This window comes from Sorex araneus, chromosome 6, assembly GCF_027595985.1.
Source record: "Sorex araneus isolate mSorAra2 chromosome 6, mSorAra2.pri, whole genome shotgun sequence".
In the NCBI taxonomy this organism is placed as follows: domain Eukaryota; kingdom Metazoa; phylum Chordata; class Mammalia; order Eulipotyphla; family Soricidae; genus Sorex; species Sorex araneus.
This window is the reverse complement of record NC_073307.1, coordinates 165,628,160-165,653,838: the sequence shown is the minus strand read 5'-3', so window position 1 is coordinate 165,653,838 and position 25,679 is coordinate 165,628,160. Positions and strand designations below refer to the sequence as shown.

Below are 25,679 nucleotides of genomic sequence, written 5' to 3'. Positions count from 1 at the left end.
GGCGGGGACGGCAGGGTGAGAGCCCGGCGGGGCCCGGTTAGGGACACGCATTTCCCGCGGCCCCGCTGACAGCAGGGCAGGCTCTGGCTGACAGGCTGCCCCCCGCCCCCGCCCATCCGTCTCCCCGCGGCCATGGCTGCCAGCGCCTCTCGCTATTGAGCGCTGAGATGAGAAGGTGTGAAGGACGCGGGGCGCCGGGGACAGGCTGGCAGGAAGATAGATGAGGCCGGGCCGGCGCCTGCGGCAGGAGGGCAGTGGGGGCCGCGGGAGCAGGGTGTGTGCGTGCGTGTGAACAAGTGAGCCTGTGTGCATATGTGTGAGCGTGTGCACATGTGACCCTGTGCGAGCCTGTATGTGACCCTGTGTGTCTGTAACCGTGTGTGCGTGTGAATGCCTGTGTGTGAGCCTGTGTGTCTGACCGTGTGTGAGCCTGTGTGTGACCCTGTGTGTCTGTGACCGTGTGTGCATGTGAATGCATGTGTGTGACCCTGTGTGTCTGACCGTGTGCGAGCCTGTGACCATGTGTGCGTGTGAATGCCTGTGTGAGCTTGTGTGTCTGACCGTGTGCGAGCCTGTGTGTGTGAGGCTGTGTGTGCCTGTGACTGTGTGTGCATGTGAATGCATGTGTGTGACCCTGTGTGTCTGACCATGTGCGAGCCTGTGACCGTGTGTGCGTGTGAATGCCTGTGTGAGCTTGTGTGTCTGACCGTGTGCGAGCCTGTGTGTGTGAGGCTGTGTGTGCCTGTGACTGTGTGTGCATGTGAATGCATGTGTGTGACCCTGTGTGTCTGACCATGTGCGAGCCTGTGACCGTGTGTGCGTGTGAATGCCTGTGTGTGAGCTTGTGTGTCTGACCATGTGCAAGCCTGTGTGTGTATGTGAGGCTGTGTGTTGCCTGTGACTGTGTGTGCATGTGAATGCCTGTGTGTGAGCTTGTGTGTCTGACCGTGTGCAAGCCTATGTGTGTGTGAGGCTGTGTGTTGCCTGTGACTGTGTGTGCATGTGAATGCCTGTGTGTGACCCTGTGTGTCTGACCGTGTGCGAGCCTGTGTGTGTGTGAGACTGTGTGTGCCTGGGACCGTGTGTGCGTGTGAATGCCTGTGTGTGAGCAGTGTGTCCGTCTATGACCATGTGTGAGCCCGCGTCCACACACACAAAGCCGCACATGTGTACGGGGCAGCCCAGAGGTCTATGCGGGCACACACGCTCAGACACTGCCCGGACCCCCGGGCTCTCCCCCCCCCAACTGTCGGGTACCGGGGAGGGGCAGCTCGGGGGACACCGACATCTCTCCAGGCCCAGCCGTGGAGCGGGGGGTGCCGGGCAGCGGGGGGCGGGCTGTGCCCTTGGTGCCCTCCAGGCTATCTCTACCCACCACAGTCCCTGCCAGCTGGGGCGGGGCAGGAATGTTTTCATGAACTCTGACCTCTGACCTGACGTCTGGGGTTCCTCCTCCCAGACTGAACCAAGGGGGGTCCAGCCAGACGCCCACCCAGACCCCGTACCGAGACCTCTGCGCGGCCAGCCACCCCCCGGCTCCTGTACTGTGCTTAGTTGGGGAAACTGAGGCCCAGGGCCCAGGAGGGACCTGCTTGACTGTGTCACACCCAGGAGGGCTCTGTCTCTGCCAGGCCAGGGACTGTGCCCTGAGCCATGCCTGACCCCCAGTCGGGGGCTCCCCTCTGCATTCACCGTCCCACCTGCCCCAGGCCTTCCGGTCAGGCCGGCCCCAGCCCCTGCGGACCCCCAGCCCTGCCCTGCCCAGCCCATTGATCGAGAGGGGGGTGGGCGCTGGGGAGGGGCGGGGAGGGCGGCAGCTGCCAACGTCAGAGCGTCCGCCCCGCCCGAGCTGCCAGCCCCGAGCCTGCCTCATCCAGCCAGTCTGAGGGGCGTGGGGAAGGGGCTGCACGCAGGCCGGACCCCGCTCCAGGGAGGAGCTGACCACACCGGGACGGCCAGGAGGGAGCCGGGCCGTGCCCCCGACTGGGGTGTGCTGGTGTCCGTGCCGAGGGTGCCCGGAGCCGGTGTCCATGGCAGGTATGTCCGCGGCGGGGACGGCAGGACCTGGCCGGGGGACGAAGGAAGCCCCAGGGAGCCAGGCTCTGGGCTGGGGAGTAAGTGGACACCGGCCGGGGCCAGGGCCCGCCAGGACAAGGCTGAGGGGCTTGTGACCCCAAGATGCAAATATGGGGTGCTGGCCGGTGGGGAGGTGTGGTCTGGCCAGCGTGAGTGGCCTTGGGTCTGTCCCCTCCCGCGTCCCCTCCAGCCGACCCAGAGCGCGGGTGGCTGTCAGGTGGGGCAGGGGGCAGGACCCGGCACTGTGAGCCCCCCATGCACCAGCTCTGAGGGGTCGCCCCCCTCTGCACCCCACCCCCCACCCAGCGCTCTGCCCATCGGTCCGCCTGGACCCGGAGCCGCAGACCTGTGGGGGCTCCTCCCCCCAGCGCCGCGACTGGAAACTCACCATCTCATTTCAGGACTTTCTCTTCTACTTAGAAATTTTTCACTGGGGGCCGAGGGCTCGTACAGTGGGGAAGACGCTTGCCTTGCTCGTGGCTGACCCGGGTTCGATCCCCAGCACCCCCTCGGGTTCCCCGAGCCCTGCCAGGAGTGATCCCTGAGCGCAGAGCAGCGCTGGGTGTGGGCCCAAAACCAAAACAGTTTTTGAAAAGCCCAAATCGTCACGGGAGAAACTACAGAAAAAGAAAGTTGCCGGGAAGCCCCTTTGTTTGAGAGGTGCGGGGGTCTCCCCAGCAACGCTAGGGTGGGAGGGCTGGGGGTCAGCAGGGCCATGTCTGGGGGCAGCGGGCAGGCAGCCGCGTGGAAGGGCTGGGTCTGAGGTGTCCAGGACATTTACATGCTTGTGCCAGCGCCCTCCCCTCGGTCCAGAACTTTCCGTCCTGCCCAGCAACCCCCAGTGCGCCCCCCAGCCCCCGCTCACACTCCTGCCTCTGGGGGCCAGCTCGGTTCCCTCCGCACCCCACACGCTGCCAGGCACCCAGCCTCTGCAGGCTGGCCCCTGCTGCGTGGGGGGCACGTCTGCTGCCCAGGCACTTCCGGGGGTCATCTCTTGGGAAGGTCATGGTGGGGACAGCGCTGGCCGGAGCCCCCCGCCTCAGCACACACCAGAACCGTGGGGAGCCGGGCGTTCCCTGCTCTAATCTCGGACCCCCATGCGGGTCCCTGAGGGCTCTGTGAGCGCAGTGTTCTCACAGCACCGCTGGCCATTCGGCGTCTGCCTCGGCTGGACACTGGCCCCTGGCTGCTGGACGTGGCACCTGGGGAATCTCTTCCTCAGAGGGGAGGAGGCTGAGCCGACGGCGGGGGTCCAGGGCTCCGGGACCATGGGACAGCGCGGGGCGGGTGGGGCACTCGCTCTGCCAGCCAGGGGGACCCACCACGCCATCGCCCACACAGCTGTGCCGCGGCCAGCCCTGCCGTGTCCTCAGTGTCCTCACAGCACCCACTGAGCCCGGGTCAAGAATGGGAAGCTGGTGGGGCTGGAGCGATAGCACAGCGGGTAGGGCGTTTGCCTTGCTCGCGGCCAACCCGGGTTCGAATCCCAGCATCCCATATGGTCCCCTGAGCACTGCCAGGAGTAATTCCTGAGTGCAGAGCCAGGAGTAACCCCTGTGCATTGCCGGGTGTGACCCAAAAAGCAAAAAAAAAAAAAAAGAATGGGAATCTGGGCCCAGAGTGGAAACAGAGCACCCCTCGGGGAGCGGGAGGGGCTCTGCTGGGAGATTTCCAGGGTGCATTTACTTCGCTAAGGGATGTGGAGTCAAGGAGGTGAGGGAGCACAGGCCTGGTAGTCAAGGAGAGCTTCCTGGAGAAAGAGGACCCTCCCTGCAGCTTCTAGGCCAAGCGCGTTTCCTGGGTGATGGGGGGAGGAGGTGCTCACCCCTCCTTCCTCTCTCCCCAGCCTTCCTCTCTGCCAGCCTCGGGGTATTTGCACCCTCTAACACCTACCCCCTGCCTGCGACCAGCTCCAGCTGTGAGGCCCTGCGGGGTTTGCCGTACCCCTTGCCCCCCGCCAGTAACTCTGCAGGGACCCATGCCATGGCCGACCCCATGGGGCAAGGCCCCAAGAACCCACATGTGTCCAATGTGACGGTGCAGCTGGAGATGAAGGCTCTGTGGGAGGAATTCAACCAGCTGGGCACAGAGATGATCGTCACCAAGGCGGGCAGGTATGGGCAGTGCAGGAGCATGTGTGTGCATGTGAGTTCGTGTGTGTGTGCATTCATGTGTGTGTTCATGTGTACGCATGTGTGTGCATGTGTATGCGCGTGCATATGCACATGTATGCTTGTCTGCGTGGGTCCACGAGTGTGTGTGCCATTGTATGTCTGAGTCAGTGTGTGTCTCTGTGTCCACGTCGGTAATTACGTGTGTGTGTGTCATTGTGTGTGTGCCACTGTGTCGTCCTGTGTTTGTGGCAGGCAGGTGCTCCTGCCTTCCTTGGCTGCTGAGTCCCTCCCCATGCTGTGCAGGAGGATGTTCCCTGCCTTCCAGGTGAAGATCCTGGGCATGGACGCGCTGGCTGATTATGCGCTGCTCATGGACTTCGTGCCCCTGGATGACAAGAGATACAGGTGTGCGGGGGCGGGGCAGCTGGATCTGCACTGGGGGAGGCCAGGGGAAGCGTGGGGCGGCAGGGCGAAGCCAGGAGGGGGCCGCAGAGTGCTGGGCAGAGGGCAGTCTGCCACACAGGGTGGCAGGGGGCTCCGTGAGGACCAGAGTGCAGACCCGAGGGAGGGGCTACCCCTCAGGTGCGCCGCCCAGCGCCGAGGCAGTGATGCTCTCTGGGGCAGTGCAGGAGCGAGTGTGGGGTGCCAATGGGCGCCCACCCCTGGGGCTCTGCTTTCCAGGTACGCCTTCCACAGCTCCGCCTGGCTGGTGGCGGGCAAGGCCGACCCAGCCACGCCCGGCCGCGTGCACTTCCACCCCGACTCGCCCGCCAAGGGCGCCCAGTGGATGCGCCAGATGGTGTCCTTCGACAAGCTAAAGCTCACCAACAACCTGCTGGACGACAACGGCCACGTGAGGCCCGGGCAGCAGAGCAGGGCTTTGGGGGGCGGAGCCTATGGTCGGGGCCGTTCCCTATTGGGCAGGGCTGTTCTGGGGCAGATAAAGGCGGTGCTTGTGGGGGCGGGCCCTATTGGGAGGGACTGTTCCAGGGGGCGGGTCGAGGCTGTGCTCCCGGGGCGGGGCCTGAGGCGGGCCCTATTGAGAGGGACTTTTCTAGGGGGCGGGTTGAGGCGGTGCTTCCGGGGCGGGGCCTGGGGCGGGCCCTATTGGGAGGCACTCTTCCAGGGGGCGGGTGGAGGCGGTACTCCTGGGGGCGGGGCATATGCGGGAGCAGCTGGGGAGGAGTCCAGGGCCCTGAGAGTTGTGGGGGAGGGGCCACGTTTGGAGGCGGAGCTTAGGATTGTGGAGGCGGGGCGTACGGCGGGCCTTACTAGGTCGGCCCTCTGCAGCCCCTGCTGGGGGTCAGTACCCTCAGCCTGCTGCTGACGGTTAGACTGGGGGCTGAGTTCCCCTGACTGGCAGGTGGTCTGGGACGGGACTGTCTAGGAAGATGGGAGGTGGGCTGGGGTGTAGAGATATTCTGGCAAACACTGCTCTGAAATGGCTCAAAGGGTCAGCATGGGAATGACCAGAGGAGCTGGAGGCACAGGGGATCCTCAGGAGGGAAGATGGTGACCGGCAGGGTGGTCAGATTCTGGCTCTGCAGGTCCAGTGTCAGTGCGAGAAGGAAAGAGAGGCTGGACACTAGGTTCAGCAAGTAGGGCCCGGGCCCTGCATACTGCTGACTCGGGTCTGAATCCCGCACACATGGTCTCACGAGGCTGCCTGGAGTAAGCCCTCAGCACCACCGGGTGCGGCCTATACAGCAAAAAAAGTGACTGGACACCAGGGGGCCATGGCCTCCACCTGCAGACGCTCACATCAGAGTTCCCTGGTTACCGGAAAGGGGGGGGTCTGGGCCTGTGAAAAAGGCATCAGCCCCGGGCCGGACAGATGGTACTTTGGGTAAGGAGCTTGCCTTGCGCATGGTCAACTCGGGTTCGATCCCCAGCATCCCACATGGTCTCCTGAGCATGCCCGGAGGCCCGGAGTAACTCCAGACTTTAGAATCAGGAGTAACCCCTGGGCATCGACAGGTGTGGCACCCAAACAAACAGCTGCCCCGCCCACCTGCGCACCCCTTGTGCACCCCCAGATCATTCTCAACTCCATGCACCGCTACCAGCCCCGCCTCCACGTGGTGTTCGTGGACCCGCGCAAGGACAGCGAGCGCTACGCCCAGGAGAACTTCAAGTCCTTCGTCTTCACGGAGACGCAGTTCACCGCGGTGACGGCCTATCAGAACCACCGGGTGGGTGGGGCGAGGAGAGTCCCTGCTGGGCAGTAGGGCGTGGGCATGCGCACAAACGCAGTGCCAGGGTAACAGCGGGTAGTGCACTCGCACACAGCCAGTCCGGGTTCCATCCCCAGCACCCCACGTGGTCCCCCAAGCACCGCCAACAGTAATTCCTGGGTGCAGAGCCAGGAGTAACTTCTGAGCACCGCCAGGTGTGGCCACACACAGACACAAAATAAATGCATTGCCCGGGGGCTCTCAGCGCCAATGGGGAGATGGTTGGTGGGCGAGGGGGGGTTAAGGGAGGGGAGGGGGAGGAGCTTGGCCCTACAGCCTTCTGCCGGTTCAGCGCTGGCCCATAACGGTCCTTTCTCTTCTGCAGATCACCCAGCTGAAAATCGCCAGCAATCCTTTCGCCAAGGGCTTCAGAGAGAGCGACCCTGAGTCCTGGTAAGGTCTGGGCGCCCTGCTTCTGCCCTAGCCCACCCCTCCCCCTACCCAGGCAGATCCGAGGGCTTTGCCTGGAGACCTTCTTTTGGACACGCCCACAGACTTGCCCTGGAGCCCCGCTGCCTGACTCTGGCCGTGACCCTGTCCCCTCCCCTGCCCCATCTCCAGGACGGTTGCTCCGCGGCCACTGCTTGGCGTCCCAGCCCGGAGTCGCAGCGGCCTCAGTCCCTGCCTTCTGAAGGGCTCCGCAGAGCAGAGGAGAGGTTAGACCCCCACCCCAGACCCGCCCCAGACACTGAGGCCAGAACCTGGGAGGTGGGCAGGCGGCGAGGGGGCACCTGTGTGGTCAGGGTGGGAGGCTGAAGTTCCGAGATAATGTGGGGCCCACAGCAGAAGGCTGAGCAGAGACCAGGGGCTGAGAACAGGGTAGCAAGGTCGGCGGGCTCCCTGGAGGAGGTGGTTCCTGAGCTGGGCTTTAGAGGGCCGGGGCATGGGGGAAAGATATCCAGGCAGAGGCAAGAATGGGATAAGGGGGGCCGGAGTGCTAGCACAGCGGGTAGGGCGTTTGCCTTGCACGCGGCCGACCCGGGTTCGATTCCCAGCATCCCATATGGTCCCCTGAGCACCGCCAGGAGTAATTCCTGAGTGCAGAACCAGGAGTAACCCCTGAGCATCACCAGGTGTGACCCAAAAAAAGCAAAAAAAAAAAAAAAAAAAAGAATGGGATAAGAGTGGGGGGCACTCCGGGACGGGACGGGCACTGGTGGAGACTGAGTGTGTGAAGGGCAGTTCGGACTCGGGTTACTTCCTCCCTCAGACCCCAGCAGAGCTCCAGCCCCCACCTCCAGGACGGCTGTCCGGCTTCACCACCAACTGCTGGCCCCACCGGAGACACTGCTGACCCCGGCCACCTACCGGCCGCTCACATACCAGGGCCTGTATCCTGGGGTCTCAAGCCCTGTGGGGGTCCCCAGGGCCCGCCGGACACCATACCCTCTTCCCAGCACGCAGGCCGATGGGGAGCAGGCGGGTCAGCCCCTCACAGCTGGGTTGAAGCTCCTGTCTCCGAGGGGGCCTGGCCAGGACCCTCCGATGAGGGTGGAGACCTGTGGACAGCGTCCCTTTACCCTGGACCCACCCCTTTAGGCCCTCCTGTGCAGGGGCCTGTCCCCTCCCACGCGGAGCACAGGTTGGCGCTCTGAAATCGGCCCTTTGGGACCACCCTCCCGCCCGCCCGCTTCCCTGGCCTTCCTGCTCCTCCGCAACATTAAAGCCTTTGGTACTGGGCCTTGAGCGTGTTTCCTGTGCCCGGCCTGGGTTGGGGCTCTGGCAGGTGGTGAGTCCAGCCAAGCACTGTCCACCGAGGTTGTGGAGCCGCAGGGGAGGGAGACAAAACTGCTCCGAGGCTCCCCCGCGGGTTTAGACGCCCTGTGCATGGCTCGGTGCAGGACCAGGGCGGGCAGTGACCTCGGGGTCAAGGGGGTCAAGGGGGGTTACGGGAGGGATTTGAGGAGCAGCCCTTAACGCCATCTCTGACAGCCAGAGAATTTTCTATGAGGTTCCTAGGAAAGGAACAGACAACGCGGGAGCGCCGGGGACTTGGGGCTGGCGGGGCGGCGACAAATATTCAAGCTCCCGGGCCCCAGAGGTCACTCAGGGACATTTAACACCGTGACCCACAGCCCTAGCTCCGCCCCAAGCAGGGACCGCCCCTCCGCCGGAAATCCAAGCCCTGGATCCCGCCCCTTCCGGTCCCGCCTCCGTTCCCCCCGGAAGGAGGAGCCATCCCCGTAGGCCCCACCTACAGCCACGCCCCCGCCCCCAAGACCCGGCCCACCGAGCCGGACCCGCCCCCGGCGCCGCGGCGCAGCCAATGAGGGCCGCGGGATGGGGCGGGGCTCCTCCCTGGGTCCGCCCAGACCCGGGTGTCCGGGAGCCCGAGCGCCGCCCGCGCCCCCGGTGTCCCCGCGCGCCCGCACCGACATGCTACCCGACTGCCTGTCGGCGGACAGCGAGCAGCGCTGTCGGCGGCTGCTGGCGGAGGCCACGGCCCGGCTCCGCTGCCGACCCGCGGCGGCCGCGGTGCTCGTGCCGCTGTGCTCAGTGAGCGGGGTCCCGGCGCTGCTCTACACGCTGCGGTCCAGCCGCCTGTCCGGGAAGCACAGGGGGGACGTCAGGTACCCGAGCCGGGTCCCCGCCCTCTGCGCGCCGCGGGGCTCGCTGCCATGGAGCGGGGGGCGCGCGGGTCCCCGGGCCCCACCTCGGACGGCCGGCACTCGCCGAGCGTGTCCGGGGGCAGGACCCCGCCCCCTGGCGGCGAGAACGGGACACTGCCCCGACTCAGGAAGGGCGCGGGGCGGGGCGGGGCCACCTGGCCCTAGTGTCCGAAAGTGCCGGTTCCATGGCCCGCGGGCCTTGGGCCTGTGAGCCCCATCCCGGCACTGCCCGGGAGGTGACCGCGCCGCGGGGGGCTGGCTCCCCTCGCACTAGGAGCAGAGGCGCGGCCGGCCACCTGCGCGGCCAGACTCCCTGTACCTGTCCAGTTTCCCAGGCGGCAAGTGTGACCCCACCGACCAGGATGTGATAGAAACGGCTCTGAGAGAGACCCGCGAGGAGCTGGGCCTGGTCGTGCCCGAGGAGCACGTGTGGGGCACCCTGCGGCCTGTGCACGACCCGGTGAGCCCCCCACAGGCGCTGGGGGGACCCCCGTCGGTCCTCACCTCCTCCTCACTCTGCCTCCCCTGGGCAGGGCCTTGAACCCCGCTAGAGGGGAGGAGGGTGGGGAACAGTTAGACAGTTAGACACCACCCCTGGTGGCCCCTCCAACCCCCCAGTTTGTGGGGGAGGAGCCGGGCATCATTTATGTACTTCCCTGGGGAAACTGAGGCTCGGGTCTGCATGGAATGGGCCTCGCTGGGGGATGGGGAGGATCTAGGGTGGGCAAGGGGTCATGTGGGGGTCTAAAAGGAAGGGCTGGCCAGCCTGCCCGAGCCCCAAGGCCTGAGTCTAGTGCACACCAAGTGGAGGGTGGCTCAGCCTGGGGCAGGGCTGGGAGTGCCCCCCCACCCCGGGCAAGCCTGTGCGTCCCCCCCGAGCCCCTGCCCTCCTCCCCTCCCAGCAAAAGGCTGCAGTGGTGCCAGTGCTCGCTGGCGTCGGGCCCCTGGACCTCCAGAGCCTCAAGCCCAACCCCGACGAGGTGAGCAGCGTAGGTGGGAGCTGGCTGTCCCCCCGGGGGGCAGCACCTGCCCACCCGCTCATGGCCGCCTGCCCCCAGGTAGACGAGGTGTTCGCGCTGCCGCTGACCCACCTGCTGCAGGCGGAGAACCAGGGCTACACCCACTTCTGCAAGGGGGGCCGCTTCAGCTACACGCTGCCCGTGTTCCTGCACGGCCCACACCGCGTCTGGGGGCTCACGGCCGTCATCACGGAGTTCACCCTGCAGCTGCTGGCCCCGGACGCCTACCGGCCGCGCCTGGCCAGCTCCCAGCAGCTCCGGGACGCAGGGCCCCGTGCGAAGTAGCTCACGCCCCAACCCCACCTGACTGATCACTCCGGGCCCGAATAAAGAGCCTGTACCCGTTTCGCGACAGTCGCATCTTCTGTGCTGTGGCTCCCTGCCCTGCCCCGGGACGTGGGGCCGACTCTGACCCTGGTTGGGGGACGCTGAGACCCAGGGGCACCCCAACTGGCATCTGAACCAGGTCCGATGGTTACTGCGCCGTGGACTTCCTGTTCCACCTCTGGGCCCTGCCCACATTGCCACAAAGTTGCTGCCACACGCACTCCGTGCCGGGTCACATCTGCACACCAGCCAAATGCGGCCCCAGCCCTCGTGAATGGGGGGGGCCTCCAGTGGTGGAGCAAGATAATTACCGTGGCACAGGTCATCCCGGAGAACAGTGGGGTTGTGCGTCAGTTATGTTGCCCAGGGTTCTCGTAGAGGGAGGGACTGGGTGTCTGACGTTGGACCTTGTGGCCTGGGAAAAGGGGCCAGCTTCAGGGGCTGGAGCGATACAGCACAGTGGGAAGGGCGTTTGCCTTGCATGCGGCCGAACCCGGTTTGATTCCCAGCATCCCATATGGTCCCCTGAGCACTGCCAGGAGTGGTTCCTGAGTTCAGAGCCTGGAGTAACCCCTGTGCATCACCGGGTGTGACCCAAAAAGCAAAAAAAAAAAAAAAAAACAAGGGGCCAGCTTCAGGCACAGCTGGACCCAGGGCTCGGGGTGTCTCTGCTGTCTGGGACTGGCCTCACTCGGTGGTGCAGGGGTGAGGGAGGGACAGCTGCCCCTCAGCGGATGTAACCCACGGGGACTCCTCTGCCCTGGCCACGCACCTTCGCCACCTGTGCCCGCGGGCTGGAATGGGGGTCAGTGATGGACACAGTCTGAGACACAAAGCAGGGGAGGCTGACGTCGGGGAGGAGGGGATTGAGGAGGAGGGATGGAGGGGGCCAGCAGGAGCTGACCAGGTCAGAGGCCGACAGGACCCCGCACACAGGGGACTGTCCTGGGCAGCCAAGGGCAGCGGGGCAGCACGCAGGGCGTCCCCCAGTCTCCCGGCCAGCAGAGGGGCCTCCGTGGCCACCGCCTCGCTCCCCCGCCCCCCCGCCCCTCCCCTCACACTCCCTCACACCCGCGTCCTCACCTGGGGGCAGGGCCACCTGCTGGCGACGAAAATAGCCGGGTGAGTGCGGGGGCGGGAGGCGCTGGCCAGCCCGGCGCAGTGTGCAGCCCGCGCGGCGCGGCCCGGACGCGCCCAGGCCGGGGGTCCGCGCGCCCATGGCGGGGTCGGGGCGGCGGAGGGTGAGCATGCAGGAGCACATGGCCATCAACGTGAGCCCGGGCCCCATCCGGCCCATCCACCTCATCTCCGCCTACTTCCCGCGCTCCTACCCCTTCGTGGGGCGCCCCCTGCACCCGGCCGCGGGGGCCCCCCGCCCCGCGTCCCTGCCGCAGCCCCTCCCGGAGCCAGACGGCGACTCGGACGACAGCAGTGAGTGGGGCAGGGGTGCGGGGGGCGGGGGGCGGGGGGCGGGTCCCGCCGGCTCCCCGGCGCGCTGAGCCGCCCCCTGCCCCAGCCGCCCTGGGCGCCCTGGAGTTCACCCTCCTGCTGGACGCCGACAACAGCGCCCTCCACTGCACGGCGCACCGGGCCAAGGTGAGGCGGGGTCTGGGCCGGGGTCCCCGCGCCGCCCGCGCCGCCCGCGCCGCGCCCCTCACGCCCCTTCCGCTCCAGGGCCTCAAGCCGCCGGCGTCGGGCTCCCTGGACACCTACGTCAAGGCTGACCTGCTCCCGGGGGCCAGCAAGGTGAGCGGCGCAGCGCCTGGGCCCCCCGCGCTGGGGGCGGGGCTGGGGGCACGCGGGGGGGCCCTGACGCCCCGCGCCGCCCCCAGGCCAGCCGGCTGCGGACGCGCACGGTGCGGGGCACGGGCAGCCCCGTCTGGGAGGAGACCCTCACCTACCACGGCTTCACGCGCCAGGACGCGGCCCGCAAGACGCTGCGGTGAGGCGGGGGCGGGGGCGGCGGGGGGCGGTGGGGTGGGTGGGGCGGCCGGGCCTGACCCGCGGGGCCCCCAGGCTGTGCGTGTGCGAGGACCCCAGGCTGCGGCGCCGGCGGGCGGCCCCCCTGGGGGAGCTGCGCGTGCCCCTGCGGAAGCTGGTCCCCAACCGTGCCCGGAGCTTCGACGTGTGCCTGGAGCAGCGCAGGCTGGTGAGGGGCGCGGAGGGGGGACTCCCCGGCGGCGGGGGTCGAGGGGGGGGGGGGACAGCCTCACGCTGAGCGGCCCCTCTGCCCTCTCAGATCAAGCGGCCCAAGAGCCTGGACACCGGCCGAGGCATGGCCCTGTATGAGGTGGGCGACACTGCCGGGCAGGCTGGGCTCAGGGGTCTCGGGCCGTGGGGACAGCTGGACGGGCGGGGTCCGTGCGGATACCAGAGGCTTGGGGGGGGGGGGGGGCACAGCTGCCCCCGCTGCCCCCTGGTGGGCCCACAGGCTGCTGCAGCTGCTGCGGCCAGGGCCCAGGCAGGGACAAGCCCTCGCCCAGCGGTGCCCCGGGCGCCCTGAGCAGTAGCCCTGGCTGTGTCCTGGCCGTGGGTCAGGAGGCCGAGGTCCGGAGCCCAGCCTGTCCCGCAGCAGGTGGACGCAGAGGCGGCCGGGGAGGAGCGTGGCCGCGTCCTGCTGTCGCTGTGCTACAGCTCCCGGCGGGGGGGCCTGCTCGTGGGGGTGCTGCGCTGCACCCACCTCGCCCCCATGGATGCCAATGGCTACTCGGACCCGTTTGTCCGGCTGTGAGTGCGATGGGGGTCGGGGGGCTGGCATCAGTGGGGGGGCCCGTCCAGGGACGCCCTCTGACCCGACTCCCTGCCCCCAGCTTCCTGCACCCGAACGTGGGGAAGAAATCCAAGTACAAGACCAGTGTCCGGAAGAAGACCCTGAACCCCGAGTTCAACGAGGTGGGTGGGGCGGGGGGCGCTGGGGGCCAGCAGCCGGGCGGGCAGGGGCCGAGACACCCCCGCCCCAGGAGTTCTTCTACGCGGGCCCCAGGGAGGAGCTGGCCCAGAAGGCGCTGCTGGTGTCCGTGTGGGACTATGACCTGGGCACGGCCGACGACTTCATTGGTGAGTGGGGACGGAGGGTGGGCAGAGGCCCCCTGGGCGCCCCTGACCCTGACTGCCCTCCCAGGTGGGGTGCAGCTGAGCGGCCAGGCCGGCGGGGAGCAGCAGTGGCACTGGCACGAGTGCCTGGGCCACAGTGACCGCCGGCTGGAGCTGTGGCACCCGCTGGACGGGGCACCCCTCCCGCTCAGCGACTAGGCCAGCCCCTCCCCCTAGCCGCCAGCACCCAGTCACCCCCGTAGCCAGCCCTGTCCCGCTCAGAACAGGCACCCAGCCCCCCACCAGGGCCCCCTGCAGCCAGCCCCCTCTGCCCCCAGAGCCCCCTGCAGCCAGCCCCTTCCTGCCCCCAGAGCCCCCTTCGGCCAGCCCCTTCCTGCCCCCAGAGCCCCCTGCGGTCAGCCCCCTCCCGCTCAGCAACAGGCACCCAGTTCCCGCGCCCAGCCCCCGAGGCTCCCTGCGTCCCCGAGCAATAAAGGCGTCCAGAGCAGAGCGCGGCGCCATCCTTGCCTTCCTTGCCCTCCGCGCGCCCACCCTTCCCTGCTGGTCCCCGATGGCCGGGGGTGCGGGGTGGTCGAGGAGCCCCACGGACCCCGGAGGGCAGGGTGCAGGGCACACGCGGGGCCGTGGCTGACGGGCGGGAAGCAAGGCCCGAGAGACGGGGGGTGTGGGCAGCAGAGAGGCACCGGGAGACAGTGGGCAGCAGCGCTTTATTCCCTGCCCTCTGGGCAGGCCAGGCCAGGCCGGCGGGGGCTCAGGACGCGGCTCGCTGCGTCTGCTGCTCGAACCGCTGCATCCGTTCCTCCAGCTCTGGGCGGAAGTGGCGGATCAAGCCCTGGGGGGGAGGGGTGTGCCGTGAAGGGGCCTGCCCGGGGCCCACCCTGCCCCTGCCTGCCTCAGTGCCCGGCCGTGGCGGTGGGGTACCTGCACGGGCCAGGCGGCCCCATCGCCCAGCGCGCAGATGGTGTGGCCCTCGATCTGCTTGCTGATCTCCCACAGGGAGTCGATCTCGGCGGGCCGCGCGTCGCCCCTCACGAAGCGGGCCATCACCTTGTTCATCCAGTCCACACCTGCAGCAGGCGCAGAGGGGCCTGAGTGTCTGGGGGGCCCCGGGAGGCGGGGTGGGGCCGGGGCCGGGCCGGGCACTCACCCTCCCGACACGGCGTGCACTGGCCGCAGCTCTCGTGCTTGTAGAACTCGATCAGGCGGGCGATGGCCTTCACGATGTCCGTCTGCGCGGCAGGGCACAGGAGAGGCGCTGCGGCCACCCGCCGGCCACCCGCGCGCGGAGACCACCTCCCGCTGGCCCCGGGGTCTTGTCCCTCCCTCCCAGGGGGCTGGTCAGGGCTGAGGGTCTCACCGAGCGGTCCATGACGATGACTGCGGCCGTGCCCAGGCCCGTCTGCGCCTGCACCAGCGAGTCGAAGTCCATCAGCACCGTCTCACACACGGACTTGGGGATCAGCGGGGTGGACGAGCCGCCGGGGATCACAGCCAGGAGATTGTCCCAGCCCCCCGTGACACCGCCTGGGGCCCCGGACAAGTCCCCAAAGGGTGGTGAGCGGGGGCCGGCTACTGCCAAGTCCCGAGACAGGACAGCGGCCGCCCGCCCGCGCCCTGCCCCGCGCACCCGCGTGCTTCTCGATGAGCTCCTTCAGGGGCACCGACATCTCCTCCTCCACCGTGCAGGGGTGGTTGACGTGGCCCGAGATGTTGAACAGCTTGGTGCCTGAGTTACGCTCCCGGCCGAAGCTGGCGAACCAGGCGCCCCCACGGCGGCAGATGGTGGGGGCCACGGACACGGTCTCCACGTTGGCCACCGTGGTGGGGCAGCCGAAGACGCCTGGAGGCCGGGGACAGAGAGGGGCGGCTGCGGGGGCCCGCGGGGTCCTGCTCCCGCGCTCCGGTCCCTCCTCTCACCCCGGGACACCCCCGGGACTGACGGAGGCGCGCAGCTCACCCACATCGGCGGGGAAGGGCGGCTTGAGGCGCGGCTTGCCCTGCTTGCCCTCGATGGACTCGATGAGCGCCGTCTCCTCCCCGCAGATGTAGGCGCCCGCCCCACGCACCACGAACACGTCGAAGTCATAGCCCGAGTCGCAGGCATTGCGGCCGATGAGGCCAGCGTCGTAGGCCTCCCGGATGGCCACCTGTGGGACGGGCAATGGGGACAACCTGGCCCTGAGCACGCGTGAGCCCGGGAAGCTGCAGGGCGCCAGGACCGAGGTCCCGTGGCACCGGGCACTGATGCTGGGGGGAGGGGCACAGCGAGTCCCCAACACCGTCCACGAGGTCACCAACCCCAGGGGTTAAATGAACTCTGGATTTTATATGATTCGGAGAGGGTGACATCTGTCAGTGCTCAGGGGCTACTCCTGGCTCTGCCCAGGAGTGACCCCTCACAATGCCTAGAGGTGCGGGGGGCGGAACCCAGGTCAGCAGAGGCTCTGGAGGACACAGAGATCGGGCCAGCCCCTGCACAGGCTGACATGAATCGTGCAGGGCCAGCGCCCAGCTGCTGTGCCACGCCTCCCACCCCAGCTGGAGACGACAGGGGCCACTCCTGGCTCTGCACTCAGGAATCACTCCTGGCGGTGTTTGGGGGACCATATGGGAAGCTGGGATCGAACCTGGGTCTGCCACATGCAATGCAAATGCTGTCCCCCTGGACTGTCGCCCCGGCCCCCCACAGGTTATATTTAAAGAGCACAGAGGCGGCCAGGGCAACACTGTCCAGCGTCTGCCTTGCCAGCTGCTCAGACCGGTCAGTCCCCGACTGTGCCCAGTCCCTCAGCACCCAGGAGCGACTCCCCTTCCCCCAGTTTTTCGGGGGCCTGGGGGCCACAGGGTCTTACTGACCCCGAGCCAAGCCCTGTAGGCCTGCACCAGCGACGCCCCCAGAGCACTGTGAGGGGGCGCTGGAGGGAAGCGTGTCTGATGCCCACCCTGAACCTCACCGCAAACATCGTGGCCTGAAGCGACCCCCTCGCCCTGATGGGGAAACCCGGGGGGGGGGGGTGTTCCCCGGAACATAAAAAGGCGCCCAGAAAGGAGGCTGGGGCCCAACCCCGCCATCCCGCCGGCCCACCTGCAGGTTTGAGGCCTCGTTGTAGAACTCCCCGCGGATGTAGATGTAGGCGGCACGGGCACCCATGGCCCGGCCCCCGACCAGGCAGCCCTCCACCAGCTTGTGGGGGTCGTGGCGCATGATCTCCCGGTCCTTGCAGGTGCCCGGCTCCCCCTCGTCTGCATTCACCACCAGGTACTTGGGCCTGCGGGGACAGCAGGGCGTCGCATGCCAGCCCCTCCCAGGGAGCCTAGAGAGTGTCCCCTGGACAGCCGGGCCCGTCCACCCAGAGCCCCGAGAGGCCGCACTTTCTGCTCTGTGCGCATGTGCTTCCCAGGGGCTCAGGCCCTGCTGCAAAGGGCACCAGAATCTTCCAGAACCTTCCAGAATCGCCAGCACATCTCCGGGCCCAAAGGAGGTCAAGCAGTCACCACAGTTTATCACTTCCTTTCTGCATGCCAGCCAAGGAGGCCCAGCTGCCCTGAAGGCGTCTCTCTACCCCCCACAGCAACGGTCTTTACAAACGTCGGCACAGCACAGGGCTGCAGGGCCGACAGGCCTGTGGGGTCGGCAGCTGAGGACCGGGGGCCGGAGCAATACTCCAGCAGGCGGGGCACTTGCCTGGCGGGGTCCCGGCAGCCCATATGGTTCCCAGAGCACTGCCAGGAGTCATTCCTGAGTGCAGAGGCAGGAGAAACCCCTGAGCAGGCGCCCCCCCCCTCCCAAAATAAAAAGATTCTGGCGACAGGAGAGAAAGCCCAGCAAGTAGGCACCGGCCTGGCACCCCATATGGCCCCCTGTACACTGCTAGGTGTGGCCAAAGCGCCCCCCAAAAAGGAAAGAACTTACCCTGCCCCTAGCCCCAGGGGAGGGCCGCCCCGTGGACGCTGCTGTTTTCTCTCTGCAGTCACGGCCACCCTCGAGCCCAAGAAACAGCCCAGACAGGCCGGGGAGCCGCGCACCTGCCGTCCGAGGGCTTGTTCATGAAGCTCCACTTGAGGCCCGTGGGGAAGCCGGCGCCGCCGCGGCCCCGCAGGCCCGACGTCTTGATCTCTCCCAGGATCCAGTCGGGTCCCTTGAGCAGGATCTCCTTGGTCTTGTACCAGTCGCCCCGACTCTGGGCCCCCTTGAGCCTGGATGGAGGCGGGACGGCAATCAGGGGGAGGCTGCACCCCGGGCGGGGCCTGGCAGCGGGGGCGCGGCGTTACCTCCACTCGTGCCGGCCGTAGAGGTTGGTGAAAATTCGGTCTTCATCCTTCAGCGAGCCAAACGAGGTTTTCTTGGGCGCTGCCTGCAGGCAGAGGCGGGCGGGACGTCAGGCCAGAGCTCCCGGCTCCGGGGGAGCTACGTCCCCGCTCTTCCTTGACGGGGCAGATGAGCTGGGGACACCGCCGGGGCTGGGCCCTACCAGCATCTCTTCCAAGCAACAGGTCACAACCCCTGTCCCAGCAGCCCCAGATCATCGTGGCCTCCCCTCTCCTTACAGACTGGGGCCAAGTGACTGATGGGCCCCCAGAGCGCCCAAGGCAGCGATGACTGAGCTCAGGTCTGTCCCCGGGCGAAGCTTCTGCTGCCCCCCGCCCCGCCCGCCCCCGCCAGGGCCCACACGTGAGCCCCGTGTGATGTCTCCCCATCTGCCCCGTGCGGCTGTTCTGCACCTACAGTCGCGGAGGGCGGTACCAAACAGCCTTGTGATGGGCAGGAGGCACCGCACCGGGGCGGGATGAAGGCCGCGGCGGGTGAAGGCACCTGAATCCCGCAGGCCGGGCGCAGGGGGGTGGACAGACCCCGGTCCAGACAAAGGGGGAGCGGCTCCCCGACTCTAAGTGCAAGGAGCGGCTGAGGAATGACACGGGGCGCGTCCCGCAGCTGTAAGAAGGGGCGACGACCCCCTGAGGGCGGCTGGGGCCGTGGCAAGGAAGGGGTCCGACAAGGCCGCTTCGGGCGGCGGGGGGCGCGGGGAGGCGGCCCCGGCCCGCGCTGGCCCTCACCGTGTCGCCGCTGAATCGCACAGTCACCCGCGCGGGGAGCGACCCGCCGAGCAGCCGCCGCGCCGCCAGCATTGCGGGAGCCGGGCCGGTCACCTCCCACTGTCACCTTCACGGCCCCGACGCGGAGAAGCCGGCGCGAGGGAGCCGCTAGGCGGCGCACCGGAAGGACGTCACGCGGCGCCCGCGCGCGCAGGCTGCCCTGCGCCAATCCCGCCCCCCGCCCGGCCCCGCCTCGAAAGGGGCGGGGCGAAGTCCCGGAAGGAGCGTTCTGCCGCGGGGGCTGCCGGGAGATGTAGTCCCGCCGGCCTCGCGCTCTCCTTTCTCCCACCGCGCGGGGGTGCTCCTCGGTCTTTCTTAGCGCGCACAGGCTGTTCGCCTCGGCACCCTTCACCCCGCACCCCAGCCATTCAAACCCCAAGTAATTAAATAACTCACGTGGCCTTCTCTTGGGTGCTGGCTTTTCCACGTGCTACTGATTCCGCATTTGTGTGCACCTGCTGTAATTCGCGTGCCTGGAGGAAGGAGCAGGAATCTGGCGCGCGTTCCCGGCTGCGCTGTGGTTCTCAGTCGCTCCAGACTGTCAGCTCGTCTGCTGCGGAGGGTTGGGGGAGCTCAGAGCTCTTCCTGGTGCTTCATCGCACCCAGGCCGCAGGTGGCCCCTGTTCCTGAGGCTCCGGGCTTCGCAGCTCTCCCAGTCCTTGTCAGTAGAGCCCGGGTGGTGTGGAGCGATAGCACAGCGGGTAGGGCATTTATTTGCCTTGCACGCGGTCGACCCGGGTTCGATTCCCAGCATTCCATGTGGTCCCCTGAGCACTGCCAGGAGTTATTCCTGAGTGCAGAGCCAGGAGTAACCCCTGAGCATCGCTGGGTGTGACCCAAGCAAGCCAAAAAAAAAAAAAAGAGAGAGAGAGAGAGAGAGAGCTCGGGTTTGGTGCCCCTGCTCAGCAGCATCCTGGCGGGGCTCCTGGCAGGCCTTGTGGGATGATGCAAGCCTGATTGATGCTTGTCCGCTTGCTTCCTTCCTCCCTCCCTCCCTTCCTCTCTCTTTCCCACACAGGACCTGGCTCTGCGTTCAGGGATCATTTCTTGCAGGCTTGGGCTTGGGGTACTATATGGGATGCCGGGGATCAACCTATCTCAGCCGCATGCAAGGCAAGTGCCCTACCTCTGGACTATCACTCTGGGCCTTCCTCCCCTCCCATTCCCCCACTTCCCCAAAGTCTGACCAAGAAACAGCTGATCCTTGCAAGGTTAGAGGGAAACGGAGTTTCTATATAGTATGTTTCAAAGGATGTGCAGTAATCACCATGGTTTGTGGTTGGTTCGTCCAGTTATCAGTCTTAACAGATCATTTAATTTCCTAAAGCTATTGCAGTCCTTTTGATCCTGCCCGCTGCCTCTGGGACCCACTGAGTTATCTGCTGCCTGGAGCATTTAATCCTAATCCACTGGACTTGGACTTGGAGCCAGGCTTGCCCCGACCACAGTGATGGTCAAAAGTTCCGAGAACCGGCCCTTCCTTGGCACTGCTGCAGGCCGGACCCGCCGGGATCTGCTCCTTCCCTCATGCAGAGCGACTTTTCATGTTGAGTTTTCTGTTTCCCCTTTTCCATCCCACTTTTTTTCTCTCTCTTTCCTATTTCTTCTCCTTTGTCCAGTTACCCGGAACCCCTGGGCTCTGAGGCCTCTTCCCTGCTGGGGCACTTAGGTGCCCTGCTGCCTGCCCTGTGTGCTGCCCGCTGGCCCCCTCTGCCCTGCTTTCCAGAAGCCTTCTCGAAGCCTCGCCGTGCCCAGTTCAGCCTTTGAGCATGAAGCCGAGCAGGGGACAGCCGACTCCAGCCCAGGCCTTCCTCCTCCGCCTCCAGCACATGTGCGCACACACACACACACACACACACACACACACACACACACAAACACACAGCCTTCCATTAGGCTCATGCCTCTGAAATTCAGGGGGGTTCTGAGGGGCAGGGGCCACAGCCTGAGGTCTCAGTGAGGGGCGGTGCCAGGCTGGCACCCAGCACACAGAGCTGGTTAGCTGTTTGGCCTGTCGGCCTGGGTCAGCTCTCCTGGGCAGAGAAAGACATTCCCCAGACACACGGATTACTCGGCTAATCTGGGGCTCAGGCCAGAGAGGGGTCCATCCTGCTGTGTCATGAAAGGAGGGGCAGAGTGGGGCCAGAGAGACGATTCTTCCCTTTATCCCTCTAACTGGGTCAAGGAAGCATTGTGCTGGGGGGAGAAGGTGGCAGGCTGGGGGTGCCACAGTGTGGGGGAGGGGAATGGGCGGGTGGGACATGGTCCCTCTTAGAGCAGCTCTGTACCACACATGTGGCCCACATCGGCTCCTCCGGAGCCTAGGAGTGATGCCAAAGGGTTAGTGAAGGCACTGGGATTTGAAGAAAAGGGGAGATGTCGCCTGTGTGTTTGCAAGAACTGGGGGGGCTGTGAGTGACCTCCATAGTGTGCAGGTTCTGGGGCCAGAAAGGTAGTACAGTGGTTAGGGTGCTTGCCTTGCATGCAGCACACCTGGCTGAATCCCCGACATCTCATATGGTGCCCTGAGCACCTCCAGGAGTGATTCTTGAGGGCAGAGCCAGGAGCAACCTGTGAGTACTGCCAGATGTGTGTGTGTGTGTGTGTGTGTGTGTGTGAGAGAGAGAGAGAGAGAGAGAGAGAGAGAGAGCAGCTGGGAGCATATTAGAGAGACCTTGATGTAACCACTTCACATTCAGGGAGCCAAATGCTGTCTGAACTGAAATTATGGACCAATCCTTAAAACTTAGAGGTGGGGGGGTGGCCGGAGCGATAGCACAGCAGGCAGGGCGTTTGCCTTGCACAAAGCCAACCTGGGTTTGATCCCCGGCATCCCATATGGTCCCCCAAGCACTGCCAGGGTAATTCCTGAGAGCAAAGCCAGGAGTAACTCCTGAGCATCACTGGATGTGACCCAAAAAGCAAAAAAAAAAGAAAAAAAACTTAGAGGTGGGGCTGGAGGGAGGGGAAAGAGATAAGACACATGCCTTGCAGGGGGCAGGTGTGATGCTGGCTTGAATGTCCAGCACCACTTATGGTCCCCTGAGCACTGCTAAGGGGCAGTCCTGAGCACAGAGCCAGAAACAGCCACTGAGTTCCTCCGGTGTGACCCAACTCCCCAAATATCAGGGGGTGGGCTGGAAAGAGACCCCATGGGCTGAAGCTTTGCGGGGTGAAGCCCCAGGTTTTATCTCTGGCCCCACATGGTCCCCCGACCACCCTGGGGAGGAGCCCCGGAACAACTAGGTGTGACTCAAAATAAATTTTTTTCTTATTGAGTCACCGTGAGATAAAGAGTTATAAAGTTGTTCACGATTGCGTTTCAGCTGTACAGTGTTCCAACACCCGTCACTGCACAGTGGGCATTTCCCACTACCACTGTCCCCAGTTTCCCTCCTGCCCGACCCCTGAAATTAAAAGAATAAGGAATCGAGGGGGTGACTCTGGATGCTACATCTGATCCCAAATTTCCGTGGCCTCCGACCATCTTCTCTTCACACTTAGAGTCTCTCTTTCTTCAGATTCTTCAAACTTTGTTTTTTCTTTTTGGGTCACACCCGGCAATGCACAGGGGTGACTCTTGGCTCTGCACTCAGGAATTACCCCTGTTACCCCTGGTGGTGCTCAGGGGACCATATGGGGTGCCGGGGATCAAACTTGGGCCGGCCACATGCAAGGCAAGGGCCCTCCCCGCTGCATACCCCAAGGCTCTGGCCCTGATTAGCTTTTCTTACCAAGTGGGAGTTAGGATGCCTCGTGCTTAGAGGCCCTCCTCCTCACGTGGAATGTGTAAATGCTGAGTCCCTCCCGAGCACAGCATCAGGAGTAGCCCCCGAGCACCAAACTGGGGGGAAAGTCACTTCCAAGACTCAACAGCTAATACTCCAGGAGCGTGGCCGCAAAAGCAGCTTCGCAACATCTCATGATATTCATAAAAAGCAAATTATCTAGCATCTGCCTGCAGCAGGCAGGCTTCAATGGGATGGGAAAATCTGAAACAATGGTGGTGGGAAGGTGTAATAATGGTGGGATTGGTGTTGAAAAGTAGAATGTAATCAATGTGAACAACCTTATGAAAATAAAATTTAAAAATTTTTTAAAAAACTAAGAAAATGGGGCTGGAGAGATAGCACAGCGGGAGGGCATTTGCCTTGCACGCAGCCGACCTGGGTTCGATTCCCAGCATCCCATATGGTCCCCTGAGCTCTACCAGGAGTAATTCCTGACTGTAGAGCCAGGAGTAACTCTTGAGCATTGCTGGGTGTGACCCCAAAAAAAAACCTGCATTGATGGGTGTGACCCCTCCAAAAAAAACCTAAGAATAAATAAAAGAGACCCAACAGCTATGTGCATTAATTTCCAACTAGTTCGTGAGTCCACTTCAGGGTCATGGTGGCCAGAGCCTGTCCCCAACAGTTCAGAAGAAAAGGGGAGCCCCAATTCTGGACATGCACATGCTTGCATACGTACACACACATGCACACACAATCACATACATTCACATGTGCACACAGATACGCACACATGCATGTAGTTGCACACATACATTAACGTATACATCCACATGCACAGGTATGCACAAAGAGATTCAATACTGATTCCGCATTCACGTATCCACACAGATATACAGTATATACGTGCAGGCACATGTGTGCACAATGCACAGGTATGTACACAGATGCATCGACATGCATTCATGAATTCACATGTACACACATGCATATACACATACAAGCACACACACATACAACATGCACAGACACACACACATACCCTACAGTTAGGACAATTCTTTTTTTTTTTTTTTGCTTTTTTGGGTCACACCCGGTGATGCACAGGGGTCACTCCTGACTCTGCACTCAGGAATTACCCCTGGCGGTGCTCAGGGGACCATATGGGATGCTGGGAATTGAACCCGGGTCGGCTGCGTGCAAGGCAAACGCCCTCCCCGCTGTGCTATCGCTCCAGCCCCCAGTTAGGACAATTCTGACATCTCACTGAGCCCAGTGGGTGTACCCCTGGGTTGTGGCAGAAATCCAGAGTCCCCAGGCAGATGGGGGAGGCCTGGCCTTTGGGGGTCCCTCAGCTTGGACTCCAGCCTCAACCCAGCCCTGCAGAACCTCCTTCTGCCCTGTCCCTCCCTGCACTGCCACCAGCCTTCATCTCCTGCCCCAGACACCCCCCACCCACCCCCAGCTTCCTCTCTTTGAGGTGATTTCCAGTTCACCCCCATTTTCCTTCTGCTTTCTGGGGGCTGGGACATCGTCATCACGACACCATCTTTGATGTCCTGTGTTTGGGAAGGATGGGCTGATTCCAGGTTCAGTGCTGTCGTCTCCAACGGGATCATGAGTTCGCCGGTTTGGGGGCCACACCTGGTGGTGCTCAGGGCTCCCTCCTGGCTCTGTGCTGGGGGGTCACGCCGGCGGTGCTGGAACAGGAGTGGGGTTGGCGCCGGGCACGCTCTGTCCGGGAATGAACGTTCTCATGCACCTGAGCTCGGGAGGCCGCTGGCTCAGCCGTGCGGGGCTCGCAGGGGCAGGGGTGCAGGCCTGGGAGGAGCTGTCCCAGGGTCAGCGCCTGTGCCCCCCCAGCCCGCCAGCACTGCAGCATCTGACGCTCAGACCCCCTCTGTCATCCCCCCTCCAGCGACCCAGCAGAGAGGACATTAGTGTCCCCCGCGGCCCTTGGCTCACCCCTGGTTCCCAGCGTCCTGCCTATAAGCCCTTTGTCCCTGCACACAAAAGCCCGACTCTTCTTTCCGCCCCACGTGGCCCTGGCGCCTGCTCGGGAGGGACAGTTGAAGGGACTCGTGGCCGCCGGAGGGACACGCAGCATGAGAGTCTGAAGGAGCCGTGGCCTCGGGGTTCTGTTTGCAGACTGACCAGGGCCTGTGTCGTAAATGGGCGCAAGGCAGAGGCTGGTGGGAACGAGCCAGGGGAGACAGGCAGGGCCGCTGCAGTGTTCCGGGCCTCCCCCCCCCCCAACCCTGGGCACCTCCCTTGCACCCATCCCAGGACAAAGGGCACCTGCGGAGATTCCTGACTCCCTGTGTCCCCTGCCCAGGTGCACGTGCCCTGCGCTCCAGCCAGCACCTCCAGTCCTGGGTGGGACGCTTCTCCTGACAGGAAGCCCCTCGCCCTGCTAACCTACTACTCCACTGCAAATTCCAACTAACTTCCAAAAAGCTGGTCACCAAACTGGGAGCCCTGACACTGAACTGTCCCTCAAAGGGGGACAGGGAGGACAGGGAGGACAGCTCAGGGATAGGAGGGTGATGCATGGCTGGCAGGGGGAGCCCCAGGGTCCAGCCCCGGCACCCCGCAGACCCTTAGCACCTCCAGGAGCAAATCCACGCACTGAGTCAGGTCTGGTAAAAAAAAAAATCAGCAAAAATGAAATAAGCACAGGGCCTGCGAGATAGTACAGGAGTAAGACGTGGCTGACTCAAGGTTAATTCCTGGCACCACACACAGTGTCCTGAGCACTGTCAGGAGCAATCCCTGAGCACAGAATCAGAAATAAGCCCTGAGCACTGCCAGGTGTGGCCTAAAAACATAAAACAAAATAAGGAAGAAGGAGGAAAAGAACAAAGAGGAGGAGGAAGAGGAAGAGGAAAAGGAGCAGAAGAGGAGGAGGAGAGAAAGAGGAGGAGAAGGAGGAAGAGGAGGAGAAGGAGGAAGAGGAGGAGGAGGAGGAAAGGAAGAAAGGAAAAAAGAGAAAAAGTACAGTGTATATACATGCGGGCCATAGAGATTGCTCAGTAGTCAGCAATGTGTGATTTGCGTGCTCCAGGACAAAGTTTGTTTTCGTTTTGTTTTGTTTTGTTTTGTTTGTTTGTTTTTGGGTCACACCTGGCGATGCACAGGGGTTACTCCTAGCTCTGCACTCAGGATTACTCCTGGCAGTGCTCAGGGGACCATATGGAATGCTGGGATTTGAACCCGGGTCAGCCACGTGCAAGGCAAACGCCCTCCCCGCTGTGCTATCACTCCAGCCCCAAGTTTTGTTTTGTTTTTCACTTTTTGGATCACACTGGCAATGCACAGGGGTTACTCCTGGCTCTGCACTCAGGAATTACTCCTGGCAGTGCTCAGGGGACCATGTGGGATGCTGGGTATTGAACCCGGGTTGGCCACGTGCAAGGCAAAT

At 64.5% G+C, this 25,679-nt stretch overlaps 4 protein-coding genes across 6 annotated transcripts; 3 read left to right on the top strand and 1 right to left on the bottom strand.

Moving 5' to 3' along the window:
- The first annotated feature begins 3,773 nt into the window (after window positions 1-3,773).
- Window positions 3,774-8,694, top strand: TBX10 (T-box transcription factor 10). The gene is made up of 10 exons (XM_004618566.2): window positions 3,774-3,789; window positions 3,923-4,190; window positions 4,494-4,595; window positions 4,872-5,043; window positions 6,227-6,382; window positions 6,750-6,817; window positions 6,986-7,080; window positions 7,635-7,915; window positions 7,964-8,096; window positions 8,594-8,694. Exons 1-10 carry the CDS (start codon window positions 3,774-3,776, stop codon window positions 8,692-8,694), a joined length of 1,392 nt encoding a protein of 463 aa, XP_004618623.1.
- Window positions 8,695-8,723: 29 nt separating this feature from the next.
- On the top strand, window positions 8,724-10,406 carry NUDT8 (nudix hydrolase 8). Of its 2 annotated transcripts, XM_004618565.2 has the most exons (4): window positions 8,724-8,994; window positions 9,361-9,493; window positions 9,936-10,013; window positions 10,092-10,406. In XM_004618565.2, exons 1-4 carry the CDS (start codon window positions 8,801-8,803, stop codon window positions 10,335-10,337), a joined length of 651 nt encoding a protein of 216 aa, XP_004618622.2. In that variant the 5' UTR covers window positions 8,724-8,800; the 3' UTR covers window positions 10,338-10,406. The 2 variants fall into 2 exon arrangements, with proteins under 2 accessions (XP_004618622.2, XP_054998112.1); XM_055142137.1 differs by lacking the exon at window positions 9,936-10,013.
- Window positions 10,407-11,497: 1,091 nt separating this feature from the next.
- Window positions 11,498-13,922, top strand: LOC129405618 (double C2-like domain-containing protein gamma). Of its 2 annotated transcripts, none has more exons than XM_055142135.1 (10): window positions 11,498-11,810; window positions 11,896-11,975; window positions 12,054-12,125; window positions 12,212-12,321; window positions 12,396-12,528; window positions 12,619-12,669; window positions 12,955-13,106; window positions 13,190-13,271; window positions 13,340-13,436; window positions 13,501-13,922. In XM_055142135.1, exons 1-10 carry the CDS (start codon window positions 11,597-11,599, stop codon window positions 13,629-13,631), a joined length of 1,122 nt encoding a protein of 373 aa, XP_054998110.1. In that variant the 5' UTR covers window positions 11,498-11,596; the 3' UTR covers window positions 13,632-13,922. The 2 variants fall into 2 exon arrangements, with proteins under 2 accessions (XP_054998110.1, XP_054998109.1); XM_055142134.1 differs by having other exon boundaries at window positions 12,952-13,106.
- A 199-nt stretch (window positions 13,923-14,121) lies between these two features.
- Window positions 14,122-18,651, bottom strand: NDUFV1 (NADH:ubiquinone oxidoreductase core subunit V1). Its single transcript, XM_004618480.2, has 10 exons — window positions 18,489-18,651; window positions 17,706-17,788; window positions 17,460-17,630; window positions 16,519-16,702; window positions 15,391-15,580; window positions 15,061-15,273; window positions 14,791-14,957; window positions 14,581-14,662; window positions 14,355-14,500; window positions 14,122-14,265 (listed from the first exon to the last, which is right to left on the bottom strand). Exons 1-10 carry the CDS (start codon window positions 18,558-18,560, stop codon window positions 14,185-14,187), a joined length of 1,389 nt encoding a protein of 462 aa, XP_004618537.1. The 5' UTR covers window positions 18,561-18,651; the 3' UTR covers window positions 14,122-14,184.
- Between the last annotated feature and the right edge of the window lie 7,028 nt (window positions 18,652-25,679).